We start from the raw sequence: 17,648 nt of genomic DNA on the forward strand, positions 1-17,648 counted from the left end.
CACCATCTGTAGTGATTTTGGAGACCAGAAAAATAAAGTCTGACACTGTTTCCACTGTTTCCCCATCTATTTCCCATGAAGTGATGGGACCGGATGCCATGATCTTCGTTTTCTGAATGTTGAGCTTTAAGCCAACTTTTTCACTCTCCTCTTTCACTTTCATCAAGAGGCTTTTGAGTTTGTCTTCACTTTCTGCCATAAGGGTGGTGTCATCTGCACATCTGAGGTTATTGATATTTCTCTTGATTCCAGCTTGTGTTTCTTCCAGTCCAGCATTTCTCATGATGTACTCTGCATATAAGTTAAATAAACAGGGTGACAATATACAGCCTTGACGAACTCCTTTTCCTATTTGGAACCAGTCTGTTGTTCCATGTCCAGTTCTAACTGTTGCTTCCTGACCTGCATATAGATTTCTCAAGAGGCAGATCAGGTGGTCTGTTATTCCCATCTCTTTCAGAATTTTCCACAGTTTATTGTGATCCACGCAGTCAAAGGCTTTGGCATAGTCAATAAAGCAGAAATAGATGCTTTTCTGGAACTCTCTTGCTTTTTACATGATCCAGCTGCTGCTGCTGCTGCTGCTAAGTCACTTCAGTCGTGTCCAACTCTGTGTGACCCCATAGACGGAATCCCCATCCTTGGGATTCTCCAGGCAAGAGCACTTAAGTGGGTTGCCATTTCCTTCTCCAATGCATGAAAGTGAAAAGTGAAAGGGAAAATCGTGTCCAACTCTTCGCGACCCCACGGACTGCAGCCTACCAGGCTCCTCTGTCCATGGGATTTGCCAGGCAAGAGTATTGGAGTGGGGTGCCATCCAGTGGATGTTGGCAATTTGATCTCTGGTTCCTCTGCCTTTTCTAAAACCAGCTTGAACATCAGGAAGTTCATGGTTCACATATTGCTGAAGCCTGGCTTGAAGAATTTTGAGCATTACTTTACTAACTTGTGAGAATAGTGCAATCGCTAAGGCGCAGGCGGCTGCGACTGGCGCGCTAAAGTGCGGCCTAGAGGAGCCACCCCACGTCCGAGGTCAGGGGCAGTGGCCGAGAGTACCAGACTGCGAAGGCGCAGGAACGGCCAAGAAAAGCTACCCCGCATCCGAGGTCAGGGGCGGCGACCAGAGGAGTTACCCTGCGTCCAAATGCTCTAACAGCTATCTAAACACAGAGTAATGCCATGGCTCCTCTGAAATGCCTTGGGAGTGAAGAGCGAGCCTCCCGCCCCAGAGTCCCCTTGCCGCCTGCCCTTCCCTGGTGGGGAGGTGAGGGTGTTTGCATGGCCGGCTCCCCGGTGGGGCTACACTCACCGCAGCCCTCAGGGCGCGGCTCTAACGCCCGGGCTACCCCGTCCCCACCTCCCCGGTGTAACTCGCACCTGAGCTCCAGCAGCCCGTCTCCCGGTCTCTCCGCGCGCCACCGGGGCGAGAGGCCCACCGCGCAGTCCGCGCGCACAGAGGCTTCGAGGACGCGGGGCGGCCGGGGTCGCTGAGGAAGTGGCGGCGTCCCCGGCGCGCGGGAAGCCGCCGAAACCGACCTGCCCACAGCCACGGAGTGGAACCAGAGGCACACCCGCCATCTTGCACGCGGTTGTGCAGCCCCAGAGCAGCGGCCCCGGGAGACGCCCGCCCGCCCCCGCCCTCACGGCGCCCCGCCTCAGGCAGCCTTCCCTCGGCCGCGCGGGGCAGCTCCCGGGCCGGCTCCACGGGCTTCTCGCATAACACGGCCGCGGGCGCCGGGCGGAGAGCTTAGGCCGGGCCTCTTCGAGGGTTGGCGGCGCACAGGGGGCGTGTGAGCGGCCAGCACCACGCCCGTGCCTGGGGGCGGGGTTGTGTGGGCGGCGAGCCGGGCGGGCGCCTGCGCGGGGGGCGTGCGGCCAGGGAGCGCAGGCCGGCATCCGGGGTTGTGAGAGCGGGAGCGCCGCACGCCGCACTGGGGTGAGGGCAGCGCGCGAGCGGCGAGCGGGGCCATTGGGGAGCGGGGAGAGGGGTGCGTATGAGCGGGAAGCATGAACGAGAGCGTACGAGCGGGGAGCCGGGCCGGCACCGCAGGGGGCGTGTGAGCCGGAAACCGGGCCTTGGTGGGAAAGGCGCGCCAGCGCCCGGGCCCTGTCAGTGGGAAACGCGCACCGGCGCCCCGGGGCCCTGTGACCCGGGAGGGTGGGTAGTCACCCTCTGGCCTGAGGGCCGAGCAGCTGGCAGTTGAAACCGGGCCCCCTCCGCGTGGGGCCGGCGAGGCGCCCGGAGAAAGCTGTGAGGCACCAGCAGTGGGCTTGGCCAGTGCCTGTGTCCGGCCGCCACCGGGCTCCTAATTGTTTTTAATTGGAGGATAATGACAATATCCTGATTTTTTACCCTACACTTTGGGTTTGAAGTGACGTTTATCTAAAAATTGCTGCATTATTCCAGGTCAGTCTATAGCCAAATGTTTGTGTCTCTTCCTTCCGTTCTCCCCTCGATTTTTATTGGAGTACAGTTGATTTACAATATTGTGTTAGTGTCAGGTGTGCAGCAGAGTGAATCAGTTACGTGTATATATCAGCTCTTTTTAAAAGCATTTTTTCCGTATGGGCTCTTACAGAGTGTTGAGTTCCCTGTGCTATACGGTTGGTCCTCATTAGTTATGTATTTCCTACACAATAGTGTGTAGTGTGTATGTGTCAGTCCCAGTCTCCCAACCAAACGTGTGTTTCTTTGGTACATGTGCACGTGTAAAACTGCTAGAGAGCGTCAGAGAGCAACAGGCTGAATTGTTTGTTTGTTTGTTTGTTTGTTTTTACCACTTTGGCCTTGAAAAGAGAGTTCTTGAAACTTGAAAGTATTACTGCGTTTGAATTGTCAACGTGATCTGCAAGGAACATTTCAACAGACGCCAAAGTATGGGGGATAGTGATAAATCTGTGGGCTTATGACAACAGCAGTTTGCTTTAGTGATGTTTTAACAAGGGCTTCCCTGATGGCTCAGTTGGTAAAGCATCCGCCTGCAGTGCAGGAGACCCCGGTTCGATTCCTGAGTCAGGGAAGATCTGGAGAAGGGAAAGGCTACCCACTCCAGTATTCTGGCCTGGAGAGTTCCATGGACTGTATAGGGCATGGGGTGGCAAAGAGAGACAACTGAGTGACTTTCACTTTTACGCTAATAATACAAAGCATTTTGGATGTGCGGAGTACCTTTATGGCAGCCATACTTGAAGTAACAGAAAGTAAGGGTGCCCTGTTTGAAGGTGGCACCAATGCAAGGAGCTAGGAAGGGCCTGCTCTCTTCGTTGCAGGCGGCTGCTGCCTGGTGATCCAGCACCGTGCCTGAAGTCAGCATCCTGGTTCTGACACTTAGCAGCTGTGGGATCTTGGCAAAACCTGTCTTACCTGGATTACATGTGGGCAGTTTGTAAAAGTAGGATATTTTCTTAGAAAGGGTTTAGGAAATCTTCATGCAACTCAGTGTTCATTTTAACAGAGTATCTCTGAGAGCCTTCCACAGAAGTATGTGGATCATTTATCTGGAGCTGCTGGTCAAAGAGGAAAAGAAGACATTAAATGGACAAGTAGAAGGTAAGAACTAGATTTGATAGAAAGGTCATTTGACAGAACGTTGAATTAAAATGGGACTGCTGACGTATTCTAATAGCCAAAGCAAATCACCTGTCGGATGCGTAGTGAGGAAAAAGTCGAGGAGGGATATAGTGTATCTTATCAGGTGTCAGCCACAGATTAAATTGAGAATGCCATTTAAGGAGCTAAATTATGAGTTCCTGGACTTCCTTGGAGGTCTGGTCCAATGGTTAAGACCATGCAGTTAAGACTCTGATGCAGGGGGTGCAGTTTCGATCCCTGGTCAGTGTGATCCATGGCCGAAAGAAAAAAATTACTAGTTGTGTTTCAAGATACTCTACAACCTCAGGAAGGTTGAGAACTAAGAGGAAAGAGGGAATGAAGGATGAGAGAGGCATACAGTTCAGGGAGGAAATGAAGGAAAAGAAAGCAAGGGTCTATGGGGGAAGGTGGCAAGAAATAAGTTAGGTCTTTAGAAAAAGGGAGAGTATTTGACATGGGCGATGAATTTGAAGTGAGCTTGTCCGAGAGGAACAGCAGAGTTTTCCTTGTCTTATTGTTTTTCTGGCTGTGAGAAGGCATTCAGGATTGAGGTCCCTGGGCACGCAGAGCTGTGTGTTAGCCTCTGTGCAGGAACATGGGCATAGGCGCTCAGCTGTAAATGTGTGCAAATTGATGTCATATGGGATGATGCCTCTTCATAGGATGGTGTCAGCTAGGCCAAAACAAAAGAACTGGAAGGAAGGAGAGAGCAGGGGCCATGATGGGGAGATCAAGGAACCGACAGCCTGCTACAGTGTCCACTGGAAGTTTCCAGCTTCTAATGCAGTTTCAGTTTGGAGGGAAGTGTCTCCAAAGTGAGGGTAGAGTGAAGGTATGTTGCTGCTGCTGCTAAGTCGCATCAGTCATGTCCGACTCTGGGCGACCCCATCAACGGCAGCCCACCAGGCTTCTCCATCCATGGGGTTTCCCAGGCAAGAGTACTGGAGTGGGTTGCCATTGCCTTCTCCTGAGGGTAAGTTGAGGCTAAGATTTTAGAAGAATAAATTAAGTTGAGGTCATGTAGAAGCAGACTCAGTGTAGACCAGAGTTTCTCACATTTGAATTAGTTGCCTGGGGACCTTGTGGGAAGTGTACTTGCTGAGCAGGAGGTCTGAGATTCTGTGTTTCTAACAGGCTTTCTGAGTAGCAAGGGTGTAGCCTTGCCTTTAGAGAAATCTGGAAGACGAGCATTGGATAGTGCAGGACAGAACAGGATCGAGAAAAAGCATTATTTTGTTTTTCTTTCTGAGCGTGTTTATAGCCAGAGGGAAGCAAAGAGTTGCAGTAGCAATTGCAGGTGTAAGATACCATTGCTAAGCAGAGAGGGAAAAAGAAGTGGTGGAGATGATCCATAGAAGGAATGTAAAGGGGGAAGAATTCAGACCGCAGATCCAGAGATTACCCTTTGGAGAGGAGAGATTCTAGTGACAGGAGGAAGGGAGGAAAGTAAGTCCTTAGGGAGGTGAGTTTGGAGTTGATGAGGACACTTGAGAGAATTCCTTCTACATGGCTCCAGTGTATTTCCACTGAAAAGAGAAAAAGTCATTGTTGCTCCAGAGAATACTGGGGGTGGGGGAGAAGGGTGGTGGTGCTAGAACTAGGGGAAACCCCACCCCTCTAAGTAACTCTCAGGCATCAGAGGTATATGTTGTATTGGTATTTATTATTTGAAGTAGACTAATTTGAATATGGAAGGCATTGACTTTTTTTTTTAAGATAGCTGATTTTTTGGCAGTTGTTTCACAGAAATCCTCTGAAGCATTAGCATGATGTCACAAACCAAACTAAGTTTTGAAACAAAACAGATTAATAAGGTTCATCCCCTAAATGCTAGAAGTGTTATTTTCAATAAATACTACACTGATTTTGAAACATGCAAGATTTTTAATATCTAATAATTCTGTGGCAATTAAATTATTCACAAAGTTCTTATGGAATACAGAATAGGGAACAAACAGATTGAGTGAATCAATGTAAGTAATACTAGAAAAGTAAAAAGAAAAAATGAGACAAACTAGTTAGTATCTCTTCATAAAGAGACGCTTACAGTGAGTGACGTGTAAGATACAATAAGCTGTGAAGCAGTAGTGAGTTTGAGGGGAGAGGACAACGTGGAAGTGATTCTCTGAAATAAGAGTTTGTAGAAGGTCGTCAGAGTTGTATTCTTCCTCACGTTCTAATAAATGGAGACTTTGTTTTCATATTTTTCAGGTTGGGATTCTACTGGTTTGAGCCTCAGTAGTGAGACTTGTCAAAGAGCCAGGCATTTGCAAGTTGATGATCAGTGTCTGTTGATTTCACAATCAATGACCAAAAATCAGTCAGCATCCACAGAATTGGGACAGATGACCTTGTTAGGTGGTTAGAATAGGAAAAAGGAGTCCAGAATGTCAGTGGCTAAAAGACAAGGAAGGGTAGAGCCCGCAAAGATAGAACAAAGGAAGGTCCGAGGACCGGAGTGAGGACCTCAGGTAGAAAAAAACAGCACTCCTGGCTAGCCCAGTTTACATGGGGCAAGTCCAGGGGGAGGAAAAAAACATATAAAAAGAGGGGCCAAAGGGCCGGGGGTTTCTCTCCCATGCATGTGCGCTCTGTCTCTCTCCCTCTCTCTCTTTCTCTCTTCTCTCTGCATCTTTTGGGTCAGCATGTCCTCACAACTCATGGATGTATTTTCCAAATAAAACTGAGCTGTAACATGGAGCTGTAACACTACCTGAGAGCTGTGACGCCGAGGGCTTTAACGTCCGTCGCTTCAAATGTTTGCTGTGACAAGACAGAACCGAGGAAATTACACACTCCCCTGACAACCTTAATAGATAAAGAAAAGGTGAATATTGGAGTGGTGTTTCTGGCAGGGACTTACACGCTCTATCAGCTGTGCAGGTCTGAGCTGCCAGAAAACAGAGAAAGCAAACAAAGTAGTGAAGAAGCCCAGAGTTTTCAGCCCTGGGCCACTTGGGCACTGACGTTTCCAAAATTAGATATTGTGGCAAAATCTACCATGTGCTGACTCCTTTTATGCCACCTACAGCCAAACGGTATTTCTTAGAAAGGTGTTTGCATTCTTCCTCTTACCATAGTACGACCATCATACCTGACAAAGAGAGTTAGGAGAAAGTAAATTCATTTAGGCTAGTATGTAGCATACCTGATAGTGGTAGCAGGTTTATATTTAGAATTTTGCATCTAGTTGGGAGACCTAGGTAGACATCTAGAGATTGCCTTCTCAAAATGTGGCTTCCTAGCTATATTTTTACATAGCTCTGAATTCATAAGTATTCGTTATAAATTATATTCAGTATGACTGCAAGAGCACCTCTGAAGCCAATGCTAAAGTATTTCTTGTGTTTTCTATGACTTTATATATTTTAGAATTGGCTTTCCTAGTGATAATGGGAGTCATGGGAGAACGCACTGGTCATAGCAAACACCCTCTTCCAACAACACAAGAGAAGACTCTACACATGGACATCACCACATGGTCAACACCAAAATCAGATTGATTATATTCTTTGCAGCCAAAGATGGAAAAGCTATATAGAGTCAGCAAAAACAAGACAGGGAGCTGACTTCGGCTCAGACCATGAACTCCTAATTGCCAAATTCAGACTTAAATTGAAGAAAGTAGGGAAAACCACTAGACCATTCAGGTATGACCTAAATCAAATCCCTTATGATTAAACAGTGGAAGTGAGAGATAGATTTAAGGGACTAGATCTGATAATACAGTGCCTGATGAACTATGGATGGAGGTTCATGACATTGTACAGGAGACAGGGATCCAGACCATCCCCATGGAAAAGAAATGCAAAAAACAAAAAAGCCATCTGGGAAGGCCTTACAAATAGCTGTGAAAAGAAGAGAAGCGAAAAGCAAAGGAGAAAAGGAAAGATATAAGCCTCTGAATGCAGAGTTCCAAAGAATAGCAAGAAGAGATAAGAAAGCCTTCCTCAGCGATCAGTGCAAAGAAATAGAGGAAAACAACAGAATGGGAAAGACTAGAGATCTCTTCAAGAAAATCCGAGATACCAAAGGAACATTTCATGCAAAGATGGGCTCGATAAAGGACAGAAATGGTATGCAACTAACAGAAGCAGAAGCTATTAAGAAGAGGCGGCAAGAATACACAGAAGAACTGTACAAAAAATCTTCACGACCAAGATAATCATGATGGTGTGATCACTCACCTAGAGCCAAACATCCTGGAATGTGAAGTCAAGTGGGCCTTAGAAAGCATCACTAAGAACAAAGGTAGTGGAGGTGATGGAATTCCAGTTGAGCTATTCCAAATCCTGAAAGATGATGCTGTGAAAGTGCTGCACTCAGTATGCTAGCAAATTTTGAAAACTCAGCAGTGGCCACAGGACTGGAAAAGGTCAGTTTTCATTCCAATCCCACAGAAAGGCAATGCCAAAGAATTCTCAAACTACTGCACAATTGCACTCATCTCACACATTAATAAAGTAATGCTCAAAATTCTCCAAGCCAGGCTTCAGCAATATGTGAACCGTGAACTTCCTGATGTTCAAGCTGGTTTTAGAAAAGGCAGAGGAACCAGAGATCAAATTGCCAACATCTGCTGGATCATGGAAAAAGCAGAGAGAGTTCCAGAAAAGCATCTATTTCTGCTTTATTGACTATGCCAAAGCCTTTGACTGTGTGGATTACAATAAACTGTGGAAAATTCTGAAAGAGATGGGACTACCAGACCACCTGATCTGCCTCTTGAGATTTGTATGCAGGTCAGGAAGCAGCAGTTAGAACTGGACATGGAACAATAGACTGGTTCCAAATAGGAAAAGGAGTATGTCAAGGCTGTATATTGTCACCCTGCTTATTTAACTTATATGCAGAGTACATCATGAGAAACGCTGGACTGGAAGAAACACAAGCTGGAATCAAGATTGCCGGGAAAAATATCTATAACCTCAGATATGCAGATGACACCACCCTTATGGCAGAGAGTGAAGAAGAACTAAAAAGCCTCTTGATGAAAGTGAAAGAGGAGAGTGAAAAAGTTGGCTTAAAGCTCAACATTCAGAAAATGAAGATCATGGCATCCGGTCCCATCACTTCATGGGATGTAGATGGGGAAACAGTGGAAACAGTGTCAGACTTTATTTTTCTGGGCTCCCAAATCACTACAGATGATGACTGCAGCCATGAAATTAAAAGACGCTTACTCCTTGGAAGGAAAGTTATGACCAACCTAGATAGCATATTCCAAAGCAGAGACATTACTTTGCCAACAAAGGTTCGTCTAGTTAAGGCTATGGTTTTTCCTGTGGTCATGTATGGATCTGAGAGTTGGACTGTGAAGAAGGCTGAGTGCCGAAGAATTGAAGCTTTTGAACTGTGGTGTTGGAGAAGACTCTTGAGAGTCCCTTGGACTGCAAGGAGATCCAACCAGTCCATTCTGAAGCAGATCCGCCCTGGGATTTCTTTGGAAGGAATGATACTAAAGCTGAAACTCCAGTACTTTGGCCACCTCATGTGAAGAGTTGACTCATTGGAAACGACTGATGCTGGGAGGGATTGAGGGCAAGAGGAGATGGGGACGACAGAGGATGAGATGGCTGGATGGCATTACTGACTCGATGGACGTGAGTCTGAGTGAACTCCGGGAGTTGGTGATGAACAGGGAGGCCTGGCGTACTGCGATTCATGGGGTCGCAAAGAGTGGGACACGACTGAGCGACTGATCTGATCTGAACTGTTTCCCGGTGGCAGGTGTGTCCCATAGGCAGCTGGTGTCACTGTGAGACCACCTCCCTTTCTCTCTGATGCCCTTTCTCTCCTCTCCCAATTGTGACTTGTTACTTGAGGAGCCCTAGACACATGTGTACTTCTTTAGAGCAAGGTTTACAGGAGGTCTGCTCCGTGTTTTCAGTGTTCAAACAGTATATTGGGAATTCCATATACTATATGGCAACTTTAAAAATGCAAATCATTAAGTTAGTGTTTTCCATCTTCCGCAGGACTCATGAGAGGCTGGCAGTGATCAGCACCAAACTTGAGGTAGAGAAGCAGCAGAACAGATCTTTATTCAACACTGTTAGCACGAGGCCAGTCCTGGAGCCCCCTTGTGTTGGAAATTTCAATAATCCTTTAGTGCTCAATGGAAATCTTACTCCAAGAGCAAATGTACGTTTTTCTACCTCAATTCCACGCCCTTCGAATAACAGCATGGAGACTTACTTGACCAAGGTTAGTTCTATTATCTTTTCTCCACTGGGTTTCAGATTTCTGATATGAATGATCCTTGTTTTTAATTTGGTGAACTTCTGAGTTGTTTGTGTGACTTAATGCACACTAAGTAAAAGTCATAATTAGCTGTGCTAATAAAGGAGACAGAAATTTTATGATTTTTTTTGTCCCAGAGTTCTTGATTTTAAGAGATATGTACTAAATTATTAAATTTCTTGAAAAGCTGCATTTAAATTCTACTTTAGAAATGACATCTTATTGCCTAGTATCCAAAAGTATTCTTTCAGATGTTTCACTTCCTTTCTAATTGATTTCAGTTGGCAATGGTTCATAATCATTTCCACGCTCTGCTGTACCCAACGAAGTTTTTCTGCCTCTAAGCATAAGTGAATCACTGGCATCTAAACACTAACATAGATGCAAAAATCCTTAACAAAATTCTAGCAATCAGAATCCAACAACACATTAAAAAGATCATACCCCATGACCAAGTGGGCTTTATCCCAGGGATGCAAGGATTTTTCAATATCCGCAAATCAATCAATGTAATACACCACATTAACAAATTGAAAAATAAAAACCATATGATTATCTCAATAGATGCAGAGAAAGCCTTTGACAAAATTCAACACCCATTTATGATAAAAACTCTCCAGAAAGCAAGAATAGAAGGAACATACCTCAACATAATAAAAGCTATATATGACAAACCCACAGCAAACATTATCCTCAGTGGTGAAAAATTGAAAGCCTTTCCTCTAAAGCCAGGAACAAGACAAGGGTGCCCACTTTCACCATTACTATTCAACATAGTTTTGGAAGTTTTGGCCACAGCAATCAGAGCAGAAAAAGAAATAAAAGGAATCCAAATTGGAAAAGAAGAAGTAAAACTCTCACTATTTGCAGATGACATGATCCTCTACATAGAAAACCCTAAAGATTCCACCAGAAAATTACTAGAACTAATCAATGACTATAGTAAAGTTGCAGGATATAAAATCAACACACAGAAATCCCTGGCATTCCTATACACTAATAATGAGAAAACAGAAAGAGAAATTAAGGAAACAATTCCATTCACCATTGCAATGGAAAGAATAAAATACTTAGGAATATATCTACCTAAAGAAACTAAAAAAAAAAATAAAAAAAAATAAACACTAACCACATATGGATGCTTTTTGTTTAAAGGAATCCCAGATAAATCCTTTTTATGAATTAAATAAACTTCCAATGAATTAAATAAACTTACAATACTAAACCAAAACACTAATTTCTAGTTTTAGCTTAACCTTTTTTGTTATTTTCTTACATAAATTTTGTCATTTCTTACAAAAATGACATTTTTGTTATTTTCTTTAGTTGCTATTTTACCTATAGCATTTTTATTTAAAATTAAAAAAAAAACAATCTTGCTGAGCATTTGTAGAATATTTCTAGATTTGTAGTTATTTCAAACATTTAAACATTATAAATGAAGCTCACTTTATCTGTATCTTGACATCACCTGGATGAATGGTATCTAAGATAGCAATGATGGAAAGTCTTTAAATTGCAACCAGTTTTCATTGTTCAATCATTGTAATTAAAATATCCATTTCAGTCCGTGCACACAGGTTTATAGGTTTAATGGTGTTTTCCTGATGTTTGTGATGCACGGAAAAGTAGCCCTTGTTAAATGCAGTCTCAACCTGTTTTCTCATTTGGCTTCTTGCCATTGTAGGAGAGCAATTAAGCTTTCTTTCACAGCACTGCATCTACGTTAGGTCTTAGTACTTCAGAGCTGTGAAACTGGAGGACATGCTTTAGCTGTGTGGTCATAGTGGGCCTCCGAACACTTCATCCCAAGTCAGACACTTCCCCACGCAGGCCTAAGAGGAGGAAGCAAATGCTTGACCCCCATCCCAGACACAGGCTGCCTACTGCACACCCAAGTTCACAGTGCTGTGGGCACATACATCTTTTCAAAGTAGAGATTTGGAACCAAGCAAGCACTTTGGGAGAAGTTCCTTCTCCAAAACTCACCAGTTAGGTAAATCTCCTCACCTCTCGTAAGGAGGGTAGAAGTGTAACTCCTCACCTTGAAACTTTTCTCCTTCAAATTCCCTGTAGTGTTTTTTTTTTTTTTTTTAATTAATGCTTTATAAATTAACTATCAACTGCTACATATAGGAGTTTGACAATAATTTATTCTTGTTTAAAATATGATTTAGTTAGAAAGCTATGTCATGTCATGCCACAAGGATTATTGAATTATATAAGAAAGTTTTACATATTCATTTTCTCTGCATTATAGTTAAAAATATATGTGTTTTTTCTTAATCTGAGGAAGTAGCTGGCATAGGACTCTGGACTCAGTAAGAAAGTCATTGGCTTTGTTACTTCTTTTGTAGAATTACGAACTTTGCCTAAATCATGACTCTCATACCTTAAAAAAAGTTTTTTTTTTTTTCAAAGAAAACAACCTTTCTTTAAAAAAAAAAAGGCAAACTTTTGTGTGGAACCATATTATATAAAACGGAGACAAGTATAAAGCCTTTTAACCAAAGGAGTGGCCAGAGGTCCTGCACTTGTGACTTCTCTGTTCCTCAACCCTGCAGGGACCCCTGTGGGACCTTCCCCTTCTCTGGGACATAGTTCGGAAACTAACAGTTATATGTTAATCCTTCTCACTAAACACCTTTAGAATAAAAACTTGCTGGTACATTGTTTTCTTGTGTATAATTTTCTCACCTTTCTGTGTTTTTGTTAAATGGAAAAGTTTAAAGAAAACTGCAGATGTGTTCTCCTTCATAACATTCAACTCAAACTACTTCCTCCATTTGAACAGGATCCTCACCTAGAAATCAAAGTAAAGGTCTCAGAAGTATGTATTTAAGGCAGGAGCTGTTAGGGAGAGAAGACAGTAATCTTATGGGTCATTCCTAGGATCATGGGTCATTCTCTAATTCTTTGAAATTATGTGTACTCGATAGACTGATATTTATTGTACTTTTTATCAGATTAAATAACGTTCCATATAAGCAGAATAAGTAGGAATGCATTTTCTTTTATTTATGTGATTATTTTTCTACTTAAGTAATCTTCAAGTTAGGTCTAGTCTCTAAAAGTATTATTTAAATGTCACATTTAGTAAGCTGTATAACATTCCTATGATAATCTCTTGCTTAACTTAAAGATAAGTAATATTTGACTTATTTCAGATGTGGCAGGAGTTGGACAGGAGTATAACTAGAGAACTAAGAGAAGGTATGTTGCCAAAATGTATGAATTAAATTTAGACATTGATTTCTGAAATACACTGTAAACAATAAATGGCATCTCTTTCCATTGTTTGTTTGGATAACAGATGCTATGTTAAATATTTTTGTCTTATACATAGCTAATGAGAAATGTGAAAGCATGAGCAGTCATAGTGAAAAATATTCTTCTTCCTCATTTATTCATCATGTTCCATAGTTTAAAAAAAACTTCAAAAGGTCTATGTATTTCTATTTATTTCTGGCTGTATCCTTTCTCTACTACTGCCATCGCTGTGGAACTGTCCATCTGCACCCTGACACCATTTTCAGAAAGCATGGAGTTCATCAGCGTCTCGAGTGTCTGGTAGTGGTCAAGGCTAGAACACCCAGACTCAAGCAGTCATGTTTGCGTAGCTGTCACTTGGTGGGCGACTTAGTAATTTCTGTGTCATTGACTTTGTCACTAGTTTCTCTCTTGCCCTCAGGAAAAGCTCCAAACACCTGCATCAATTTGGGTCCTTCCAAAGTAGTTGGCCTTATCTCTTTACCACCTTACTCTGGCCCTTAGCTGTGCATCTAACCAGCCAGACTGTGTAGGATCCCACAGATTCGTTTCCTCACCTCTGGTCTTTGTATGTGCTTCTCCCCTCTGTCTCTTGTACTTCTTCCTGTCCTTCAGGTAGCTACTTCCATAGCACCTCCACCAAAAAGCTGGCAGCATTGACACAAAGCTGGCTGTCCCTTCTGAATGTTCCTTGTGCCATCTTGTATACCTGTCTTAGTATTTATGACTCTGTATGGAAATTGTCTGTTCATCTATTTTTACAGTTTATGGCATTATCATTTCTCAGGTTGACTGGGTCACCTTCATCTTGTAATTCCAGTGTTTGTCACAGCACCTTAGCAGATAGTTATTGAGTGAATGAATGAAGAATGAGAAAGCCAGAAGCTCTGATACTCAGCCACATGTGGGACCGTAGGCTGATTATATAATTGTAATCTTGTATTTTGTTTTCTGTGATATGTTTCATTTTTCAGAGCACTTAGATATATCTCAGGTTTGTTTTTTTTTTTCCACTAATACTGAGTTAACTCAAGTATTTTAGATAAAGAATGTAATCCTTTTTTTTTCCAGCTGCTGCTGAATTTGAATCTGAGTCCTATGGATTGTCTCCTCTAGGAGGTACAGATGGGTCAAATCTGTCTGAGGACCTGCTTTTGAAAACATCACAAGAATATGTACAGATTTGGAAGAAAAAAAAATATGATCTGAAAGATAAATAGTAAAAATTTCCCTTCTTGACTGTTTTCATGACATTTTAGTTTTTTCTCATTAAACATGATGAGAAAATCTTTATTAAAGGGAAATCTTTTTTGTGTGTATGATGAAAATTTATATGGTATTTTAAAAATACTACTTTTAAGTAGTATTAGTACTACTTTTAAACAGTAGTATCCAAGTACTTTTGGTACTAAGTATTTTCTCTGCAGCTAACTTAAGCGATTTAAAAACCAGCACTGTTAAGTTTTCCATATTCAAAGTGAAAGTGTTAGTCACTCAGTCGTGTCTGACTCTGTGACCAATGGACTGCAGCCTGCCAGTCTCCTCTGTCCTCCACTATCTTGTGGCGTTAGCTCAAATTCATGCCCATTGAGTTGGTGATGCTATCCAACCCTCTCGTCCTCTGTCGTCCCCTTTCTCTTTCTGCCTTCCATCTTTCCCAGCATAAGGGTCTTTTCCGATGAGTCGGCTCTTCACATCAAGTGGCTGAAGTATTGGAGCTTCAGCCTCAACATCAGTCCTTCCAGTGAGTATTCAGGATTGATTTCCTTTAGGATTGACTGGTTTAATCTCCTTGCAGTGTGAGGACTCTCGAGAGTCTACTCCCAACACCACAGTTCAAAAGCATGAATTCTTTGGCAGTCAGCCTTCTTTATTGTACAACTCTCATATCCACACATGACTACTAGAAAATAGTGTATATATGTTAATCCCAATCTCCTAATTTATCCTTCCCCTCATGTTTCCCCTTTCATAACCATAATTTGATTTTGAGATCTTTTTGAGTTGGTTTGTATAAATAAGCTTATTTTTATTAAATTCCACATGTAAGTGATGTGATACTTGTTTTTCTCTGAGTTACTTCACTTAGTATTGTAATTTCGAGATCCATCTGTGTTGCTTCAAATGGCATTATTATTTCTTTTTATGGCCAAGTAATATTCCATTTTTGTTGTGTGTGTGTGTGTGTGTGTGTGTGTGTGTGTGTATGTACACCGCATCTTCTTTATCCATTCTTCTGTTGATGGACACTTGGGTTGCTTCAATGTCTTGGCTACTGTAAATATTCCTGCAGTGAACATTGGGGTGCATGTACCTTTTTGAATCATGGTTTTCTCCGGATATATGCCCAAGACCGAGATTGCTGAATCATATGGCAACTCTGTATTTAATTTTTAAAGAAGCCTTTATAGAGTTTTCTACAGTGGGTGTACCTAATTGCATTCCATAAGCAGTGTAGAAGGGTTCCCTTTTCTCCACACTCTCCAGCATTTGTTGTTTGTATATTTTTTGATGGTGGCTATTCTGACTGGTGTGAAATGATACCTTACTATAGTATTTCTGCATTTCTATAATAATTAGTGGTGCAGAGCATCCCTTCTGAGCATCCCTCATGTGCTTTTTGGTCGTCTGTAGGTGTTCCTTACAGAAATGTGTATTTAGATCTTATACTCATTTTTTGATCAGGTTGTTTGTTTTTTGATATTGAGCTCTTTGAGCTGTTTGAATATGTTGGAGATTAATCCCTTGTCAATTGCATCATTTGCAAATATTGTGTCCCATTCTGTGGGTTGTCGTCTGTCTTGTTTACGATTTCCTGCACTGTGCAAAAGCTTTTAAGTTTAATTATATCCCGCTTGCTTATTTCTGTTTTTATTTTCATTACTCTAAGAGGTGGATGAAAAAAGATCCTGCTGTAGTTTATGTCAGAGTGTGTTCTGCCTATATTCTCCTCTGAGTTTTACAGGACCTGTCTTATATTTAGGTGTTTAGTCCATTTTGAGTTTATTTTTGTGTATGATGTTAGGGAGTGTTCTAATTTCCTTCTTATACATGTAGCTGTTGAGTTTTCTCAGCACCACTTATTGAAGGGGCTGTCTTTCCTCCTTTGTATAGTCTTGCCTCCTTTATCCTAGATTAATTGACCCCAGGTACGTAGGTTTCTCTCTGGACTTTCTGTTTTGTTCCATTGATGATTAAATGTATTTCTGTTTTTGTGCTAGTACTGTGTTTTGATTACTGAAGCTTGCAGAGTAGTCTGCAGTCAGGGTACCTGATTCTGTCGGCTCTTGCTTTACTTTCTCAAGATTGCTTTGTCTATTTGGGGTCTTTTGTTCCCATACACACTGTAAAATTTTTTGTTCTAATTGTGTGAAAAATGCCATTGGTAATTTGATAGAAATTGCACTGAATCTGTAGATTGCTTTGGATACTATAGTTATTTTGACAGTTACACAGTTATAATGTCACTTTCATTTCTGTATTTATTTCAGTTTCCTCTCTTTCCTTCTTAGTTTAGGTAAGGGTTTGTTGATATTGTTTGTTTCTTTCAGGACATGAACTTACAGTTCTTGCATATGAGCACTGGGCAGTCTGGCACAACAGGCCTCTGTGCGCACGGGCAATGTGTTTAGAGGTGTCACTTAGCAACGATCATTCTGGGATGAAAGATTCCAAACCGTTGAGCTTCCCAACTGGGAGGTTGTGGCGGGACAGCTCTGGCTTACCTGTAGTGCTCGTGTTGGGTTTAGGGGACTGTGAAGAGCCGACGGAGCGGTGAGGTGTGTTCGGAGTCCGTAGGCTCTGCAATGAAGATTTTTGGCGTCAGGAGTAAGAAGGGCAAGTCGCCCTTAGGCTCCTCCATCAACCCGGTGAGAGACAGTAGTCATGGAATCAACCTCCAGCCCGGGTACCGCATCCGAGACAAAGACCTCAGAAAGATCCACAAAGCTGCCATCGTGGGCAACGTAGCCAAAGTGCAGCATGTTCTGTTGTTTGGAAAAAATGGCCTGAACGACAGGGACAAGACAAACAGGTAAGCGTGGTGGAAGGGCCTGGCAGAGATCCCGCCTGTGAGTTTCCCCTCCAAGGCTCCTGGATACCTTCCTGGGATCCAGCACCCTCGCAGACTTGATAGGCAGCAAAAAGCCTTAGCTGGTTTTGGACCCACTTATAATTCCCCTTATAGAGCTTTACTGATAGTTTTGAAGTCATTTAACTGAATGTTGGTCATCACAGACATGAAATGAAACATGAATAGCATCTGTTTTTCCTTTCTTCCTCCTACTTTTTCTTTGCATGGGTTAGCATGATGTACTCATGAGTAAAAGCTCTCAAGTTATATAGCCTTCAAGAAATCTTCTGAACCTCCTGGCTCTCACATTTTTTCTCATGTGATTTCTGAAAGCACTTCTTCATGGATCGCCTATCGTGGATCATGGCAGTGGACAGATTTCTGATGTTGTCAATATCTTATTTTTTAATATACACAGTTTTTATACCGTAAGGTTATATATTACAGAAAACTGCATAGTGAGCAAAATAA

At 42.6% G+C, this 17,648-nt stretch overlaps 1 protein-coding gene across 16 annotated transcripts in view; it reads left to right on the forward strand.

The window, feature by feature from the left end:
* Positions 1–1,836: 1,836 nt before the first annotated feature.
* The window catches only part of LOC109567866 (ankyrin repeat domain-containing protein 26-like), a 72,366-nt gene continuing 56,554 nt past the window's right edge, over positions 1,837–17,648 (forward strand). For 9 of the 16 annotated variants that reach the window (XM_070801954.1, XM_070801959.1, XM_070801960.1 and 6 more), the window contains exons 1-5: positions 1,838–1,936; positions 3,456–3,550; positions 9,571–9,799; positions 13,003–13,048; positions 14,177–17,138. In XM_070801954.1, coding sequence (XP_070658055.1) covers positions 16,912–17,138 — 227 coding nt within the window. In that variant the 5' untranslated portion in view covers positions 1,838–1,936; positions 3,456–3,550; positions 9,571–9,799; positions 13,003–13,048; positions 14,177–16,911. Of the gene's footprint in view, positions 1,937–2,115; positions 2,408–3,455; positions 3,551–6,157; positions 6,420–9,570; positions 9,800–13,002; positions 13,049–14,176; positions 17,139–17,648 lie in introns of those variants that run through there. The other 7 variants (XM_070801949.1, XM_070801951.1, XM_070801965.1 and 4 more) reach the window with 7 other exon arrangements.

Source organism: Bos indicus, chromosome 13, assembly GCF_029378745.1.
Source record: "Bos indicus isolate NIAB-ARS_2022 breed Sahiwal x Tharparkar chromosome 13, NIAB-ARS_B.indTharparkar_mat_pri_1.0, whole genome shotgun sequence".
Taxonomy (NCBI): domain Eukaryota; kingdom Metazoa; phylum Chordata; class Mammalia; order Artiodactyla; family Bovidae; genus Bos; species Bos indicus.